At 51.3% G+C, this 19,316-nt stretch overlaps 2 protein-coding genes and 3 non-coding genes across 6 annotated transcripts; 1 reads left to right on the forward strand and 4 right to left on the reverse strand.

The window, feature by feature from the left end:
• The first annotated feature begins 461 nt into the window (after positions 1-461).
• On the forward strand, positions 462-5,753 carry B3GNT7 (UDP-GlcNAc:betaGal beta-1,3-N-acetylglucosaminyltransferase 7). The gene is made up of 2 exons (XM_030455872.1): positions 462-538; positions 4,328-5,753. The coding sequence occupies exons 1-2, from the start codon at positions 528-530 to the stop codon at positions 5,529-5,531; spliced, it is 1,215 nt and encodes a 404-aa protein (XP_030311732.1). The 5' UTR covers positions 462-527; the 3' UTR covers positions 5,532-5,753.
• A 4,661-nt stretch (positions 5,754-10,414) lies between these two features.
• On the reverse strand, positions 10,415-18,613 carry NCL (nucleolin). 2 transcript variants are annotated; one of them, XM_030455856.1, is made up of 15 exons: positions 18,369-18,613; positions 17,511-17,618; positions 16,676-16,952; positions 15,993-16,139; positions 15,406-15,588; positions 15,157-15,240; positions 14,788-14,929; positions 14,301-14,437; positions 13,727-13,853; positions 13,397-13,530; positions 12,906-13,035; positions 12,653-12,804; positions 12,034-12,160; positions 11,367-11,596; positions 10,415-11,208 (listed from the first exon to the last, which is right to left on the reverse strand). In XM_030455856.1, the coding sequence occupies exons 1-15, from the start codon at positions 18,384-18,386 to the stop codon at positions 11,129-11,131; spliced, it is 2,076 nt and encodes a 691-aa protein (XP_030311716.1). In that variant the 5' UTR covers positions 18,387-18,613; the 3' UTR covers positions 10,415-11,128. The 2 variants fall into 2 exon arrangements, with proteins under 2 accessions (XP_030311716.1, XP_030311717.1); XM_030455857.1 differs by having other exon boundaries at positions 14,788-14,930; positions 15,155-15,240; positions 15,996-16,139; positions 18,369-18,590.
• Positions 11,722-11,859, reverse strand: LOC115598800. The gene has a single exon (XR_003987932.1). It is a non-coding gene; the product is annotated as a small nucleolar RNA SNORA75 (small nucleolar RNA).
• On the reverse strand, positions 12,442-12,518 carry LOC115598789. The gene has a single exon (XR_003987921.1). It is a non-coding gene; the product is annotated as a small nucleolar RNA SNORD20 (small nucleolar RNA).
• On the reverse strand, positions 14,999-15,068 carry LOC115598802. The gene has a single exon (XR_003987934.1). It is a non-coding gene; the product is annotated as a small nucleolar RNA SNORD82 (small nucleolar RNA).
• Positions 18,614-19,316: the final 703 nt, after the last annotated feature.

Consider the following 19,316-nt stretch of genomic DNA (forward strand, 5'->3'; position numbering starts at 1 on the left):
TAATATTTATCCCTGTGTTAGGAGGTTAGAAAAGACCCACATTCCTGTGTCAGAGATCAAAACCCATCTGCCCAAAAGACCTCTCCTGGTGAGCACTGGGGTCTTCTTCCCATAACTAGGATCCTTTGCAATTAACATCTGTGGGGCAAATCTAAGACACCTCAGAGACCAGCCCACTGGGTCTGGGGTACAGAGGACTCCCATCAGCTACGAGGAGAGTCCTCGGGGGGAATGTGGGGTTTCACCTTCAAAACTCTTCCCCTGCCCGCACTGTGGAGGGCTCTGCCTGCTGGTGTGGCTTGGGGGGGAGGGGGGAGCGGAGGGGGAGGGCAAGAGTTAACCTACCTGCTCTGCCATCCCTCTCTTGGCTCCACCTCGAAGAACGAGGGGAGGGAAAAGGGGAAAAGTAGGGAAAAAAAAAAAAAAAAAAAAAAGAGGAGGAGGAAGAGGAAGAGGGCAGGGAGAAGCGCCCGGATCGCGGGCAGCCCCGGCCAGCAGTGGAGTGGCCGTCTCGTCCTACTCCCAGCATGTTCCAGTGGTAAGTGACCGCCGGGGAGCCCCAGCCCCGTTCCTTCTCCGACTGAGCCTCCCCTGCCCTCCGTTCTCACCTCCCGGCACCGCCGTCCTGGAGCCAACGGGGCTGCCAGGTCCCCTTCCCACCGAGTGGCGGGACCCGCTTTCTTGATAGATTTTGAAGGGCTCTCCCAGTCCCCTTCCAGTCTCATCCCAGGACCTTCCAGGTCCCCATCCCACCGGGTTCCTCCCGCGAGGTGTCTCCTTGTCCCCATCCCATCGGTTCCCTCCCGAGGTGAGCCGCAGGAGCGGCTGGCAGGGAAAGGGCAACTTGGGCAGGCTGCTGATGGGGATGGGACAAAAGACGGAGTCTGTCCTCTGTGTCTATCCGTCCCCGTCCCAGGAGTGACGCGATCCTCCGCCCCGGCTTTTCAGAGAGCACTAAGGAGGGTCCTCCCCCACCTCCCCTAGGCTGGGGTACCCCCGGCAAGGTTCCCTGGGTGTCCGCTCCCAGCACAACCTTTGCCACATCCTGGGCTCCGGCGCACCGGAGCTCCGGCCCGGCGGGATCCGGGATGGGATTAGCGGGCAGGGGCTAGCGGTGAGAGCACCTCTGCTTGTCTAGGAATGCTCTTCCCAGCTCTTCCCTGCGAAAGCATGGTTTGTACGGTGGGGCCTAGGGGCAGCCCGATCTGTCCCGTGGGGACCCTGTCCTACGGCAGCTATAGCCCGGGTGGGGCAGATGCCCACTGTCTGTGTGAATGGGGGGAGGGACGAATCCAAGGTTTCTGCCCCTGCCTGTCCCCCAGCCCTGAGATTTTACCGCCTCGTAATTAAACCGGACATCTTATATTAAAAGGGAACGTGTTCCCGGACATTCCGGGACTTGGGACAACTGTCGTGACTTGGGACTCTGCGTGGTGCTTGCACCCAGCCGGAGCGAGCTGCTTTTGCAGATTTTTGGTGCTTTCTGCCCAGCACCTGCTCCTAGATGAGATGCCTTCTCCCAAGCCCTTGGCACAGTCAACAGAAAGGGCTCTATGCTGGTGGTGCCTCGGCCGGCTCCGTGACTGGATCTAATTGAGGGGCCAGAAAAATCCAAATAAATAGATAGCTCTGGCCGATCAAAGAGGTTTTCATGCAGATCAAAAGTGGCTGTGTTCCTCTCCGGGGACCGGGAATGGACAGCCTCCGTCTCCTGGGGCCTCGCCTGCCCCACAGCATCACCACCTGAAAGGGAAACTGCCTACCTCTAATTTGGGGGTTTAAATTTAACCTCCCGGGCCGCCGCCGGCGGTGTCGTGGCCTTCTCACAGGGAGGCTTTTGAGATTTTCCTGGTGGAGAAAAGGGAAGAGGGGGGGGAGCTGGTTGGGACCTTTCCACGCTCTCCCGGTGGCACCGAAACCCGCGGTTGGGGCAGCCGGACCCTGCTGCCACCGGTGGGAGCCCCGCCGGGATGGGCAGGGGTTGCTGCCCTCCTGCACCCCGCAGAGCTGCATGTCCCAGGCTCTTGGGGACGCTGCCGGGGACAGGCTGGGCTTTGTGCCCCGGAGCAGGACGCTGGGGCTCAGTAGGGTGATTTCTCGGTGATGGCAGTGACTCTGAAGCACCTTTGCCTCCTGTGACGTGGTGGCTCTTGGGGTCTTCAGAGAGCAAATCCCAGATGAGGTGACCACACAACAGAAATAGTCGAGATCAGGAGGGACCCGTGCATGCATCTTGTCACTCTTCTGCCCCGCAAAATCCTTTTGTTGGTGTGGCATTTGCTTACGGTTGTGGCTCAGGATCCCATCAGTCCCCATTGCTTTCCTGCCACTGGAGGGACAGGGTATCTGTGGGGCAGAAGGCACGGGGCTCACAGCTCCTGCTGGATCAGGTGGTGCCCCCACAGTTTGTGCAGTCAGACCTACAGGAAAAGTCCCAGATGGATTTTTGTAACAAAGCAAAAATTGCACTTTGCACCAGTGAGAACTGGGAACCCATGTTCACTACAGGGAGGTGTAAGTTTCTGTGATGTTGTGGAACAACTCACTGACATACCCAGATGTACCCAGGCTACCCAATCCTCCACCTCTTTACAAAGGACAGAATTCTCCCCTCACCCTCAGGGCAGTGTCTGTTGATTTCAGTGTCTGCTTCCCCATCTGAAATCAACAGCAGTGACCTAAGGAGGGTAAAGAGAGGAGAGTGGCCCCATGCAGCTCCTGTCTATGGTGGGCAGGGCCAAGGGTGGGGCCATCTGTCCCAGCTGGTGACAGCTGTACCTATGCAAATTTTTTACAGTTATTTCAGTAATTACCTGCCCATGGTTTCTGGGAAACATATGGCCAATCCTTCTGGCTGGGCGTGTTATCATCTGTTGTCCTTGGGGTGATGGGGAGTGCAAAGATGAGGTGGGAGAGGCTGGGATAGGATGGGGTAAGGTGGTATGGGGTAAGAGCCAGGCTTGGGGTGTCAGGATGGGACCGGGATAACTGGGGTCGCTGCACAGGGGTGGCCAGGTTTATTTCTACTGCAGTGCCAGGTACTGATGAAGAGGTTTTAAACATGGCTTTGGCTGTGCGGGGGTTAAAGGTGCCACTGTATTGGACCAAAGAGTTCCTAAGAATAAGCTCAGAGCTGTGTTGCCAGGGCTGGAGAGGGTTAAGGGAATGGTGAGATCTAATCAGGACTGCTCCCTCATCAGTCTTGGATGAGTGGCCACATATAAAACTGGACAGGGAATATCTATCCATTTACCCGTAATTACTTATTTCCACGCTGGCTCTCACAGTCCATGCTAGTGATCACAGTTTTCCCACATAAACACAGGGCTGAAAAGTGCTTTGTACTTGAGGGTGAAGCTACAGCCAGGAGCTCACGGAAGCTCCTGGTTCTCCTGTTTGCCATTGAGGGGACTCCTGTGTTTTAGAGTGGCCAGAATCCCCTAACATAATGCTCTCCACTGCCATGGGGAGCCTGAGGGGCACCAGAGTGCCCCATCAAGCAGGTGCTTTGGTGCAGCCTGTGTCCCAAAACCCCAGAAGCTTCCTGGCAGCACTGATAACAATCCAGTCCCCAGGGCCAGGAGCATTTCAAAGCTTTTTAAAATTTTTTTAGACTGGAAATTACTTTGGTTTAATGTTTCAGATTTCAGCACCAAGCTCCTTCTCTAGACTATCCCAAAGTGAAGGTCCCATCTGTTTGGTAGAGATGACCTTGGATCTTTCTGGCTCTCAACAGGGAGCAGGAGGCCAAGGGGCTGTCTCCAGTTGGTGTCACATGAGCTGGGACATGCTTCTGTCACCAAGAGGATGGGTGTAGGGGAGCTGTGAAATGGGTGTCACATGCACCTTCTCTGGCTCCCCAGCCAAGGTAAGGCTGCAGGCAGGGAATGGGGCTCCAGAGGCCACTGAGCACCAAGTGTGTCCCCTCCATGTAGGAGCAGCCAGGGTCAAGGCTGCCACTGGATCCTGGTAGGCACATGGAGCCCAGCTGCCATCCCTATTTGCACATATGATGTCCTGAGGCAGCTGGAGCAAGCAGGATGGAGGCAAGAGGAAATTGGTGCAGATGTGCCAGCAGTGGAGGGGGGACGGGTGCTTGGGGGCAATGTGGTGCAGATGGGCAGAACAGACAGTTCCTTCTCCTCTCCCCCCCCCCCCCCCCGTTTTAACTGTGGAAAAGCCGGCAGGGGAGGCAGCTGCCCATCAAAAAGTGATGGGACACAGATTATGAGCATCCCATGATCTCCCAGGAGGTATTTGTACAGACAAGCCTCTTATAGCCTGCAGTTTCTTTTTCTTAACCCCCCACCCCATCTTGTCCCTTTAGGAAGAAGACCATCTACAAAACTGTTTGCCTTTCCTTCTTGCTGGTGATCACGGTGACGGTGCTGCAACGGGGTATGGCCCCCAGCCAGTTCATGCAGGGCCAGCAGCAGAAAGAGCTGCCCCCTCCAGAGCCCCTGAAAACACAGAAGAGAGACAATGCCTTCTCCATCACCAGCACTTTCTGGAAGAGCAAGAAGGAGAAAGGTCCTCTGAAGGAGGAGGAAAGCATTACAGCAAAACAAGCAAAATCCTGGGATGTCACCACTACCAACTGCTCAGCCAACCAGAACTTCAGCAAGGTGGATTGGTTCAAAGGTCTGGAGCCCAACTTCCAGCAGTTCCTGCTCTACCGGCACTGCCGCTACTTCCCCATGCTGATCAACCACCCCGAGAAGTGCAGCAGAGATGTCTACCTGCTCATTGTGGTCAAGTCCATCATCACACAGCATGACCGCCGCGAGGCCATCCGGAGGACCTGGGGCCAGGAGAAGGAGGTGGATGGCAAGAGGATCAGGACACTGTTCTTGCTGGGCACGGCCTCCAAAGAAGAGGAGAGAGCTAACTACCAGAAACTGCTGGATTATGAGAACCACATCTATGGGGACATCTTGCAGTGGGATTTCCTGGACAGCTTCTTCAATCTCACCCTCAAAGAGGTCCATTTCCTGAAGTGGCTGAACATCTACTGTGACAACGTCCGTTTCATCTTCAAAGGTGATGATGATGTGTTTGTGAGTCCTAGCAACATCCTGGAGTTCTTGGAGGATAAGAAGGAGGGAGAGGACCTCTTTGTGGGGGATGTCCTCTATAAGGCCAAACCGATCCGGAAGAAGGAGAACAAGTACTACATTCCCAGTGCACTCTACAACAAAAACAGCTACCCACCCTATGCAGGAGGTGGGGGCTTCATTATGGATGGATCCCTGGCCAAGAAGCTGCACAGGACCTCGGAGACACTGGAGCTGTATCCCATTGATGATGTCTTCCTAGGGATGTGCTTGGAGGTCCTTAAAGTATCACCTGTCGGGCACGAGGGCTTCAAAACATTTGGCATTGTGAAAAACAAGAACAGCAAGATGAACAAGGAGCCATGTTTTTTCCGGAGCATGTTGGTGGTTCATAAACTGCTGCCTCCAGAGTTGCTCCAAATGTGGGACTTAGTCCATAGTAACTTGACATGCTCAAGAAAACTCAATGTCCTTTAGCTTCAGTCTCTCTGGAGAGATGGAACTGGAAGGGCTGGGACCAATCCTTGCTCTGGGGTGGGGTGAGCCTCTGCTGGTGGCACACAAGTTCTTTGGGGGCAGCTCCCTCTGGGGCGAGGAAGGCAGAGACATAGCGCTCATGGGCAGGGTTTGCATTAGTGTTTGTTCCTGTACTGTAATGTGGTTCACTTATCTCCAGCTGGGTTGGGGGTTGCTGAAAAAGAAGACAGAAAAAAACCCAACAAACTAACAAATCTAGCACAAAATGGAGAGAGAGAGAGAGAGAGAGAGGGCAGAGAGGTTTGTGCTCTTCTTTAGGTACCATCTCCACTGGAATTGCAGGGTGGGGGTAGGCAGGGAGGGATGTAGCATAGGTATCAGTTTTTGGAGATATTTGGGGTCTGGGAAACCCCCTTCAAAGGGAGCTGAGCAGTTTAAAAGTATGTGAGCCCCCTAGGATTCAGAAATCAAGGGGATTTTATTTGTTATCTCAAATTTCTCCTCTGTGCAAGGATTTAGTGACAATGACCCTGAGTACATTAAGTTCACCCCTGCCCAAGTCTGCTTTGTTTCAGCACTGCTCACCTGGGCAAAGGGACTCTCCTCCAAGGCCAGACAGCCCTCCCCCTCCAGCTCCAAGCCCCCATTAGGGCTGCAGAGTTTCAGCCAGGCAGTTGAGGGCATCTGGGTCTTAGTCCCCAACAGAGGGTCCCAGATGACAGTGGCTTCCAGTGCCAGGCCAGGCTGTGCTCGGCTCCCCAGCCCCTCTCCTGGCCTCCATGTGCATGCACTTGGAGGAATGCACCCGGATGAAATTCCTCAGGGATTTGTTCCTCCTGGCAGGAAAGGGAAGGGATGAGGCAGCTACTATTGCCTGTGGCCAAGGAAGAAGCAGAGAAACATGGTTGACCCCAGCAGCTGGAGTGGCCCATGGACTCATCACACCCAGGCCCCTGATTTGGGTGGTGGGGGCTCTCCTTGCAGCAGGGCTGCTCTGGTGGGTGTAACCTCAGAGGGGGACATCAATCCCCAAAGACCCTCTGTGTGGCTGCTTTGGGCTTGGCCCCAATTTTGCAGTGAATATGGTGCTCTGGGGTGGGTTGGAGAGTGTCAGTGGTTTCCCAGTACACAGAGCAGGATCCAAAGGGCCAAGGTGAAGAACATCTGCTCCTCTCAAGGTAGTTGCAGTATTTAGTCTACAGGATAAGGCCCAGAAGCATGGTATCATGAGACATGGCTCTTTTTGTTTTGGGCTGAAAGGGATACTGAAGCTTTCAGGAGGATCCCTGAGCCAGCTGCTGTGATGGAGAATCCCTGACACGGAGAGACATGTGGCCACACACGGGGCCACAGATGCTTCCAGCCACTGACTGCATGCGTGGGCAAAGCCACAGGCAGGTGCAAAGCCACGTGTGTGCATGGGTGCTCCCAGGCACAGGCTCTGCACATGCAGATGACCCCCTGCACAGTGCTCACACACCCTGCTGTCCCCACACACAGGGGACATATAGAGCCATGGGCACAGCCCTGATAGTGCACAGTGAAACAGGCACATGTGCGCGGTCTCTCTCTCTCTCTCTCTCTCCCCCTCTCTGGTGCCAGACATTGAAAGGAAAAAATGTCATCTACCTCAAAGGTCCCCCTGTGCAGTGCCTTTTTTTTCCTTCCCTTTTCTTAATGTGTCTTGGAAATGGGCCCGTTTCATTTGCTCTGAGTCTGTATGTTCCCCAGGTTAGAAAACAAATGAAAAAAAGGGAATAAGCCAGCCAAAAGAAGGCATCCTCATGCCAAGCCACACCACTTCTCAGCAAATGCCTCCCTTCTGCTCAGAGGAGCTGCAGCTTTGAAGAGGAGGAAGAGAAAGAGCCTGTTGCTGCCCTGGGCTCAGCCATTGCTACTGGGGTAAGCAGATACTGTGAAATTTGATTGACAATGCACCCATCAGGGCCGGGTCCCCGGGCAGAGCCCTGAGGGCATTTTCAGTGCCTGTTGGGCTCAGGCAGCACACAGCACTCCTTTGCTTTCCCACTCCCTCCCTCCTTCCAACAGGAGCGAGTTCAGAAATAGTTTCCAAAATAACACCTCTGTAATTTATGGCAGGTACAGTACATTGGTCTGTATATTTATCCTACACGCAGGGATGGCTCTCGCTCTCTGTAGCACTCCATATGGTGAGCCAGGGCTGCGTGCAGAAATCTCTCAGTGTTGTTCTTCACCTGGTGGGACCTGTACAGAGAAACCTTGTAGATTTGGTGAATATTCTAGTTTATAAATAAAAGTTAAAAGAAGGAGAAGAAAAAGAACCATAGCCTAGTGCTCACCTTGTATCATTGCAAGGGGGGGGTTGAGACCTGGTAATGGTCAGTGACAAAACTGCTGCTTAGAGCGAGCACCTGGGGCTGTGGCAGCCCTGTTCCAGCTTGGCATGGCTGCCCACAGAGCCTGGCGTGGTATTAAACAAGGGCTGGTGGATAATTTCTCTCTTCCATGCATTCTTCCAGTTAGAGCTTCAGCCTGTTTTAGTGTCCTGCAGCAAGGAGCTCCTTACCTCACCCTCCTGCAAAGAGCAGTCCCAGCATGTTTGGAAACTCACCTGTTCTGTTAAACAATCTCCTCTCCGTGCAGTGCAGGAGATCACCACCTCACTGTCCCTGTCACCCTCTCCATGGCAGGACAGTGCTCACTGCCTTTTCTCCCCCAACCAAATCACCACCACACTTCCTGTGGCCATTGAACAATGGGATCATCATAGGTCAGCAGAACCCAGAGCAGTGGAAGCCACGTCTGCAGGGACCAACCCACATCAGGTCTGAACCTGGCTGGAGTGCAGGGGAGGAACACCATGGGTAAGGCACACCTCGGTGTTGGGGCAATGGTGACATGAGTGGAAAAGCCAGCAAATGGGAGTAGGACATGCTGGACTCGGCAGGATGGGCCACCTCCCTCCGAGGCAACCTTCCCTGGGGCACCAAAAATTTCACGTGTGGGGACAAAAGGCAAATGATGAGTTATCCCAGGTGTGGCTACTCTTGCCCTTTCCCTCTCCGATGTGACCCAGGGCTGTCTCCTCCTGCTGTGGGACTCCTCCACAGGGAAGCAGAGAGAGAGAACACTCCAGCCAGGGCTCCAGAATGGGAGCAGGCTCCATGCTTCGGTGAAAAAGGCTGGGGAGATGAGGAGGATGCCGCAGTCCCCACATCCCCTTGTTCAGTCTCCTTCACATTCAAGGAGGTACTCCCAAGCCCTGCGGGCTTTTCGCAGACCATCACCCCCCTCTCAAGGCGGCGAGGAGACCGCGAAGCCCCACCCGCTCTGGGTCCGGTCCGGCGGGGCCCGCTCTCCCCTCCGGGAAGGCGGAAGGTGGGCGGGTGCTGCCCTCCCGCGGTCGGCATCGCCGCCGCCCTCCGACCATTTGCCGGCGGGGCTCGGTCGCTGGCTCTAAAATGGCTGATGGTTAACGGGCTGGAGGGAAGGACACCCAGACCCCCTCCAGGTGAAGCAGCAGCACCCTCAAGCCACAAGCAGGCACTCGTCCACTGGTTAAGTAAAGATTTTACCCTTGGGGAACCCCTTCCTCTTCCAGGGCTGCGTGTTGGGAATGCACAAGCAGAGCTGACAAAGTTCAACAAGGCAAAGTGCCAGGTCCCCCACTTGGGTCTCAACAGACCCCTGGAATACTGTAAGCCTGTGGAAGTGAGGTTGGGAATCTACCTGGTGGAAAAAGATGACCCGTAGCAGGCTAAGCATGGGCCAGCAGTGTGGCCAGGTGGTCAAGAAGGCCAACTGCATCCTGGCTCTAATCTGCAATAACACAGCCAGGACTGAAGAGGTGACTGTGCCCCTGTACTCAGCCCAGAGGCCCCACCTCAACTATTGTTTTGAGCCCCTTACTCTAAGGACATCAAAGTGCTGAAGCATGTCCAAACAGAGGAGGTGAAGCTGGTGAAGGGGCTGGAGAAAAATCCTATGGGGAACCTCTGAGGGAACTATGTTTATTGTTTGGAAAATACTGACCAAAGACATCATCTTCGGTCTCTAAAATGATAGGACAAGAGGAAACAGATTGGAGGGGTACCGGGGAGCCTCTTGTTGGATTATTAGGAAGGATTTATTCACAGAAAGGTTTGTCAAGCACTGTGACAGGCTGCCCACAGGAGTCACCCTCCCTGAAGGCATTTAAAATTTAAGACATGTAGATAGGGATGCCCAGAGCCATCATTTAGCATTTACCAGCGCTAGGTTAATACTCAGACTTGATGTTAAAGGCATTGTCCAACTAACATGATTCTATGACATGACCATCTGCAAGGCTGCAAGGGTTTTGCATGGAAACAAAGTATTCAGTGTGGATACCATACACAAGCCAAGGCTTATGGTCATTTGCCCACTGACTGGGAAGCAACAACCCAGAGGACAGTGTGGCAGAGCACAGGCACTTCACATTTGAGCCTGCACATACCTGTGCCCAGGGTAACTTGGTGCTGAGCTAGTGTCCTGCAGCCAACACTGCCCAAATTAAATCAGAAGAGCAGCTGCTCTCTTATTTGCCCCCTCCCTTCTGCAGCCACATGCAACAGTCACTCAACAGCAGCACTGCCCGACAACTGCAATTGCAGGATACCAGCCAAGCACCTGGCTTGAACAAGAGGCTACTAACTACTGAGGCCTCTACCCCTTTCATTCCCTCTCTAGTGGAGGCAACCATCCTTACACCAAGCTGCAGTAACATCACAAGACATGGGTTCAGTCAGGACACCTAGTCTGGAACTTACCTTGCATTTCAATGTGTTTGCTTCAGGCTAAGGGATGAGTGAAGAGGAGACAATTTGGAATGAAGCACAGGAGGCACATCTCTAAGAGTGTGATTGAGCTGCAGGGCCTTAGTACAAGACCTGATTTACTCAATTGTTAGAATAAAAAAAATAAAAAAGCAATTGGCTAGCATGCAACATTACATACATCTTCAGTAAAAAATATGGTTGTGGACACAGGGATTAACCCCTCAGCCATTGCATTCCTCTCCCTTCGTCCTTCCTGCAAGCACTCCAAGCACAGCACACGTACACTGCTGGGGACTGAAGCAGGTTAGAGCAGAACAGGACACTTGCTGCTGCCAGTGATGTTCATGACCTTAAGAGAAGGCAGCTCAAGACTATTTGTCACAGCCCTGCTTCATTCAGTGGTACAGAAGTTACACGAACCAGTTTAGGTCCTTTAATCTGTCCAAGACAGGGTGCTGAAGCACAAATGATAAAACATTCTGCATTTTTACAGCAAAAATGCTACAGAAGTTTATAGGAAAAAAAAATTTTGTACATGGGTAAAACATTATAAATTCAAGACAACTCACAGACAAGGGGTAAATTCCCACATCTATCACTTTTTTTGTTTTTTAAAAAGTTCTTTGAATAAGCAAGCAGTCAAAATGGCTTGCTCTCTCTTCCTTGAAATGAAAATTGTATCTTCCAAGTGGCTCACAGTACTGCTTTGCATCTTGGAATGTCCTCCGAAGGCTCCGCCAAGAGAAAAGGAGAATAAAAACCCCCGGAGTCCTTTCAGATAGTCTCAGAGAGCAGAAGGGAAAGGAGAGAGGAACTTTATTCAAACTTTATCTTCTTCCCTTGTGGCTTGTGATCTCCACCTCCTCCTCTGCCTCCTCGGAAGCCACCTCCTCTACCTAGAAGGAAAATTAGGTCAAGAAGCAGAGTTACAGGTACCACTGCCCTTCCAAACCCATCCTGATTCCTATCAGGTGCTTTCTGGTGGCACCACACCAATCCTAAGAATGCCTTAGCAGGAAGCCCCCTTAGAACAGCATCATTTGTCTCTTCTTACCTCCAAATCCTCTGCCACCACCACGACCACCAAATCCACCTCTTCCTCCTCGGCCTCCACCTCTGCCACCACGACCACCAAATCCACCGCCAAATCCACCACCACGCTGAAATTCACCCTTTGGTTTGGCAAAATCAAGGATCACTTTGTTTCCATCTATCTCTCCATCCTCCATGGCTTCTTTAGCTGCTTTGGCATCTTCTGGGGAGCTGAAGTCCACAAACCCAAACCTAGGAAACCAGTAAGAGAAAGAATCAAACTCCAGGAGCTGTAGCACCACCTGCAGGTACTCGATAGCAACCACCCCTTCAGAAAGAACACCTGCAACCAGCCACAGGGGAACCAGGAGACTGTTGTTTGTAGAACAGCAGTGGCTCATCACAACTGATGGAGCACATTGTGAGTTTGCCAGTACTGAACAGTTGATATTCTTCTCGTGCGAATCCATCAGCTGCCATGGATTTGTTGGCAGGAAGGAGCTCATTGAGAAGTGAGCACGGGCTGCCCTCTATGAACACACCCAAAGCTGCAACCTTGTTCTCTGGTCCCATATAATGTAGCTTTAAAGAATCCTCCTTGCCAGCATTAAACACCCTGCACTGTATGAAGTGCTTAATGTGAGGTGCTTTGTAGCAATTGAAATAACCCCAGGTGACATTTAACATACCCTTTAGATGATCCAGTGTCTCTGTCTGTGACTATTCTAGCACTTATTGAGCCTTCAAATGATTCCCTTAGCGTTTCCTCTGTAGTATCCTCAGAGAGGCCTCTGACAAACAATGTTTTGCTTTGTTCTGTGAAAAGAGAGAATCAGATTCAGAGTATGAGCAAGGGAACCATTAGCTTCTTCACATTGCATCCAGGCTATTGGCTCCTAAATCTAAGGTGTAAGAAACAGTTCAGACACTTAAAGCTCTTAAATACTTTTTCAGGTCTGCAGTTAGAACCCGATGCCAAGCTATCTCCATTAGCACACCTGACACTGTTCAAAATAATTTTTTCTCTTTCCCCTATTTTTTTTCTTTAACTGGATGCTTCCATACTATTAATAAGGATATTAACTGGACAGACACTGCTGGATCAGCACTTGACTATCTAGAGGACTTCGATAATAGTTTCATCAGCATTTCAGATAATCAGTCATCATATCCAGCACGCTTGCTTATGATGCCAGTCTTTTACTCCACAGGCACACTCTTTTTTTCCAAGGTGCCCTGAGTTTGCATGAATGGCACACTCCTGCCATAGCTGTTTCAGGATCAGATGATCAACTATGGAACACTTACGATTAAATCCTCCTCTTGCATTCATGGTTCCTTTCTGCCACGCTGGTGCACTGAACTCCAGTCTGATGGGCCTGCCTTCAATCTCTGTATTGTTACAGGAATTCAATGCCTCTTTGGCATCCTCAGCTGTGGGAAATTCTACAAATGCATACCTATTTGGAGAAGATATCAGTCAGCATGAGAGCACACAGGATCCGTGGAGCAAAGTCATTTGCAATTCCAACTCAGGAGTGAGGAAAAAGGCACAACGTACCCTTTAGGCCTGCCCTGGTTGTTCTGTGGCATCTTGATGGACGAAGCTTTCTTAAACAATTCTTGGAGAGTCTCTTCTGAAGCAGCATATGAAAGATTGTTGACAATTAGGGTCTTTGACTCTCCACCTCCTATAGAGAAAAAAAGAGCACTGTAAGTTCATGTTTGGAGGAGAGCTCCCTCTTCCTCTAGGCACATACTCCTCTTAGTCAGTGCAGTTGTTCCCTCCTCACTTCAAGGTGAAGGACAAGGCAAAGTGCAACACTGTTTGGTCACCTAGACTAGTTGCCTCCTCTTTCCAGTTCTCCAAAACATTCAGTGGAGACACAGGACACAGAGGGGATTCGGAGCACACGTTAGGCAACAGGTTCTTCCCTGATATTTTATGATTTTCCTCCAGTGCTTTGAGTTGTCCATCCTGAAAACTTCTGAAACAAGTGGAACTAGATCCTAAATATAATTTTCATGCACATTATTGATAAGAAAAAGTACCTTTCTGATGATCTTGATGGCTCTTCTCACCAGTGAAGTCAATGACCATGGTACGACCATCAATCTCTGTGCCCCGCTTCTCCTCCAGAGCTTTATTTGCTTCAGCTTCTGTTTTAAATTCAATATAGGCCATCCTACAGCACAGAACAGAACATAAAAAATGCCTTCTTTCAGTAAAGACTAAATTGATAGGGGAATGCTTCAAAAACTCTTATTTTTAGTACACCTAATGCAGCAGATCCCTTAAAGGTACATTAAGGACATGAATTTTATCAAAATATGGCAAGAGCCTGAGGAAAAGCCAACACCCAGCAGTCCTCAGTGACATACCCTTTGCTGTTCCCCTCCTTGTTCATTACTATTCGGACTTCTGTTGCGTTTTCAAACACCTCTCTGATTTCATCTTCAGTTATGCGGTAGGGCAGGTTCTTCACAAAGAGTGTTCTAGCATCTCTCTCTGCAAAGGGAAAAAAAAAAGCTACTTTCACATTACCAGCTAAAAAATCCCTTTAGCTACCCTGCCTGTTCACTCAGAACCAGAGTGAGCTGATCCAGCAGAAAGTAAGCTACAATAGGCATTTAAATTTTCCGAGGCTGAAAAAGTGAAGTCCGACAGCCTAATTAACCATCATAATAGCTGTATTATGACAGTTAATTAGGGCACTGCTGTACTTAACCCCATCCTAAAGCTTCAGGAAGAGCTACATTTCTCCTCAGATCCCCCAATATGCACTTGTTGTTTGGATTATGTTTTCTGATACACTAGTCTGAACTTGCCTATCCATATATTAGCATTTGAGCCAAAACAAAGATCTGCCTTAAAAGAGCAGAATAGCAGCCACCATTAACACTGCAAGGCCCAGTTATGTCAGGTCTTCTTTGGTGTGTACAGGCATTCACATACCTTTCTTGTTTTCTTTCATTGTTTCCTTGCTCTTTGCTTTTTCCAGTTTGATTTCAGAACCCATTAATTTCTTTCCATTCATCTGGAGAGCTTTATCCAAATCTTCAGCAGATGAGAAGTCTACATAGCCAAATCGCCTGCAAGAAAAGTAACACAAGCATTTAAGCTGATCCATCTCTTCCAGCAGGTAACACAAACAGAAACCCAGAAACAGAGAGGTCCCCACTGCCCAAGTCAAAGCTTTAATGCAATAAATGCTGACTGGCCCACAGCCAGCACAACAGTAGAGAACATCAGCTCTGTACTGAAGCAAAAGGACTCCTTCCAGTGAGATCCATCTGAAAAAGCTGCAAGCCACCCAGTACTATACCCTTATCAGTACCGTGCCTATCAAAGCAACCATCCTGGCATCTTGAAGGCAATCAGCACAGCTACATCTCGCTACACAAATTCCCACCAAACAGCAAAATCCTACTGAGGAACTCACTTGGAAGAACCAATTCTGACATCTAAAATCTCTATGTTCTTCTTCCCGAAGAATTCTCTGATGCCAGTCTTCAGTTCTTCAAACTCCTTGTTGGGGGACAAATTTCCCACAAAGACAGAGAAGGCTGAAGTGGGTCCCTTAGCTGAAAAGATAAGAAATTTGTTTTTATAAGGCAGTTAAAAGACTGGAAGCCAGATTCCAAACAGCTTTAGCACATCAGTTTCTGCTTAGAAGTGACATCACACTTCAGTATTAAGTCCCTGATAATCATCATCTGTGCAGGGGGAAAAAACAAAAGTCATCACTCAGCATCCTGTCCCTTCAGCTGTGTCTCACCCAACACGTGTCATTTGATGACCCCACACCTACCCTCTGTTTTCTTTTTCTTGGCCTCTGGTGCACTTTTATTGGCCATTTCTTTCTTCCTCTTTCCAGGTGCTTCCTTGACAGGTTCTGTAATAAAAAACCAAAACCAGCACTGAAATAATAGTACAGAACTACGTTTCCTACACTGGATCTATAGAAGAGGATTAATCTTTATACCAGTCATATGCAATACTTTCTGCTCAGGCCTCTTTCCAATTGGAGAGTTATGGTCATAAAAACATTGACACTTACTTTCGTCCTCACTTTCCTCCTCGGCATCATCTTCATCCTCCTCCTCTTCGTCCTCATCTTCCTCGTCATCTTCTTCATCTTCCTCATCTTCAGATTCTGCCTTAGCTTTCACTGGTGCAGCCTTTGCTGGAGTAGTTTTCTTCACCTGAACAGGGGTTGTGTCCATGGCTTCATCTTCAGACTCTGAAACAAGATGAGCACAAGATTTCAGACACATTCAAGATTAAGCTCCTTTTGAAACTAAGAACAGAAAAACTCAAGGTGAAATAGTGTTCTTTGTAACTTGTGAAGACTGAATGTTCTCTAAAGGCAAATTTACTATAATTAGGGCTTATAAAAGCTGCCCTTTCCTCAAGGTTTAATGGTTTAAAAACCAATACCCCAAGACTAAAAAGAAGTTTTACCAGCACTAGGGAAATTAACACCTCCTCAACCACACCTGATGGACACTGGTAAGTTAAAATCAGCTGCATCACACACTCTGCATCATTCCCATTAATCTTTTCAGTTCCCTATAGGCATTTATTAGTTCAACATCTTCTAATTTTTTTAAAGAATCAGATGTTGTTCTGCTAAATCCCACATACCATCATCATCTTCATCCTCCTCATCCTCCTCATCGTCCTCTTCTTCAGATTCCTGCTTTGCTATCACAACTGCAGGCTTTTTGGCTGGTACTGCTGCAGGCTTTTTGGCCGCAGGCTTCACAGGCATTGGTGGTTCCTCATCCTCATCTGCAACAACAGTACAGCAAATGTTTATTTAGCCTTTAGCCTTACTACAAAGTACTTGACTTCACTATATGGATTAGATAAACTATACATTTGGAAAGTTTTAAGTCTCATCTTGATAGGGTGGCCAAGGCATACAGATAAACAATAACATTAGAAGGGTTGGACCAAATGATCCTTGAGGTCTCTTCCAACCTGACATTCTATGAAATTTATAGCATATAAATTACCACAGTAAAGTTCATTTTTTTTTTCCCCACAAGATTTTTGCAAAGATCAAAAAAAAAAAAAGGTTTAGGAAACTCGATGATATTTCATATGCTGTGTGTAATGCAGCTGCAGCCTGAATTCTCCTCCACCATTCACCAGTTCCCCAAATTTCCTTCCTCACTTTAGTGGGCCTTTTAGTCAACAAATCCCCATCCAGACTATTTAATCATACTAATTTTTCAATTCCAAAGGTACTCAAATGCAACAACTTGACTGGAACAGCTTCAGTCAACTCATACAAGGATGGACACATCTTTCAAGTCATTTACCAGATTCCTCCTCATCTTCATCATCCTCATCTTCCTCATCATCCTCCTCCTCCTCCTCACTCTCTTCTTTCTTGGCATTCTTCCCATTTTTTGCTCCTTTGGTTAGGACAGCAGCCTTTTTAGGTGATGGAACAACAGCCTTTTTAGCAGGAGTGACCACAGGTTTCTTGGCAGGGGTAATTGCCTTTTTGGCAGGAGTGGCAGCCTTTTTTGCAGGGGTAGCTGCCTTCTTGGCTGGTGTGACTGCTACTTTTTGTTGTTTCTTCTGAGGGATCATCTGCAATACACATCAATGTAAAACTCTTGTGCAGCCTCTTAAAACTACTATGACTTCCATATCAGGCAACTGCAACCTAAAGCATATTCTTCTGACAGACTTAAAATTAACTGTTAAAGTCACCAAGTTATTAAGTAACTGTAAAGTTCACAGTAAGATAACCCACAATTTTAACAAATCCCTCATGGAAAATCAGAGCATCCGGAAGCAAGAGCAGTGACCTCAAGTAGCATTCAGCAGCCTGAAATTTTCAGTTTTGTATAATACTGTGTGATAAATAACTCACTGCTGATGCTCCACTGGAATCATTATTCATCCACTTGCTCACCACTACTAGCAACAGCTATAATATCCCAGCAGTCCTTCCAAATATTTCAAGTACAGACTTAAACTATCAGCTGGTTTTACCCACACTGCTTTCCTCATTTGCAAGCCTGTTTGTCAGCCAAGCTAACAGATGCTAATTGTTCATTAAGGGCCACTTTCTTTGTGCCCTCCAACCCCCATGACACTTTCACAACACGTGCACACTTTTGACTTCATTCCCAGCCTCATCACCTCCTCTCCGCTGCTTTCCTCTAGCTCAGAGGACTCTTCTTCCTCGCTCTCCTCAACCTTTTTGGGAGGAGGAGCCATTTTTTTCTGTTTCATCTGATTCTTGGGAGTCTGAAAGAGAGAGACAGCTGTTAGGCAGCCTTTTATTTCCCTGCCGGGAAGCAAGCACCACATTTAAGGCTCCGAATCCCCCCGACCCCGCCAGCGCTGCTACCGGCGGACAATTGTCCCCATCACGGGGCCGCCCCAAACCCTCCGCCGGGTTGGCTGTGCGGGGCCCGGCGAAGGGATTGCTCGGGAAGGGGGGGGGGAAGGGTCTGTTTGGGTCCGGGGAGGTGGTGCTGCCCCCCCCTCCCCTCCCGCTCCCACCGGGACCCCCGGGACGGGCGGGGGGCACCGCGCGCTCCCACGTGCTCGATCTCCCCGGAGCACCACGTGGCCGCGTAGCCCCGCCCACCCGCTCCCGCTCCCCCTCCCGGCCCGCGCGCTCGCACGCGGCGCTGCCTCCCACCCCGCGCGCGCCCCCTCACAGGCACCGCGGACACCGCCCCCCCCCGCGCCCCTTCCCTCTCCCCCGCCCCGCTCCCCCTCCGGCGGCAACGCAGTCGGGAACGGGACGATCCAGGGTCCCAAAAGGCTCCCACCGCCCGGCCCGGCCCCTCCCCTCGCCGCCATCTTCCCAGGGAGGCCTGCACACCGCCGAGCGCCCCGAGGAGACAGCGGCGGGAAGGCGGCCAGGATCCCCCTTCCCTCTTCTTTCCCCCCCATCCTCCCCCGCATCTCCGTCCGCCCGCCCCAGCATGGCGGCCGATGCTCGCTTCCCGCCCGCCGCCTCAGCGTCGCCCCGCCTGCCGCCCTCACCTTGGCGATCTTCACCATGATGGCGGCGGTGGCTCGCAGCACAGGGGCGGCGGCCGAGTTGTCTCAAGAAAAGGGTGGGCACCTCCGGCGGGGTAGCGGCGAGGTGCGGATCGGGCCCCGGGCGGTCGGTGGGAGCGGCGGCGATGCGCTGGCAACCCGGACCGGGGACTGAAAGGAAAGAGCGATCGCAGGCCCCTTCCGCTCGCTTGCCTTGCCCTCCGCTTCGCCCCGCCCCCTCCGCCCCCGCCTCACCCAATCACCGCGCTCGCTGCTCCGACCGGCCAATCGCTGCCCCCGCCCCCCGAGACCCTTCGCCAATCAGCGGCGCTTTGCGATCAGCCAACGGGAAAGCGCGTTACAGCCGCCGGCGAGAGCGAGTCCGGTGCGGTGGGGGGCGAGAGCGAGGGGACGCACCGCCCGCCAGCCCGGAATCGGCTTCAGCCAATGAGAGGGCGGCAGCTCGGCGCTTGCGCCCTGATTGGGCGGAGGGGCTGAGGGAGGGGGGCGTGGCCGGGGCCGCGGGAGCGCACGTGGCGGTCAGAGGGCCACGTGGGGGAGGCGGGATGGGACGGGGAGGGTGCCCGGGGGTCCCGATCCCGGGCGGGGGGTCCTGGCGTTTGGGACTGGGGGTTGTTCGGGGGCTGTACGCGGGTTTCCGGGGGTGTCGGAGTCGGGAGGAGGGTTCGGGGATGCTGGAGCGGGGCAGGGGGTCCAGCCGTCTCTGGGCCAGACGGGGGATCCGTGAGTCCCAAGGCTGGGGAGGGTCCGGAGACCAAGGCGGGAGTCCTCGGGGTTGGGAGAGAATCTGGGGATTCCAGGGCCGTGAGGGTGGTCCTGGGGACAGTGGCCACCATGGCAGCCGCTGTGAAGGACCACCAGGATGGCTTCCCAGGCCGGCTGTGCATCAGCTCAGCTCCGGGGACTGAACTCGGCCTGAGCACGCTTCTG

The sequence above is a fragment of the Calypte anna genome, chromosome 9, assembly GCF_003957555.1.
Source record: "Calypte anna isolate BGI_N300 chromosome 9, bCalAnn1_v1.p, whole genome shotgun sequence".
Classification (NCBI taxonomy): Eukaryota; Metazoa; Chordata; class Aves; order Apodiformes; family Trochilidae; genus Calypte; species Calypte anna.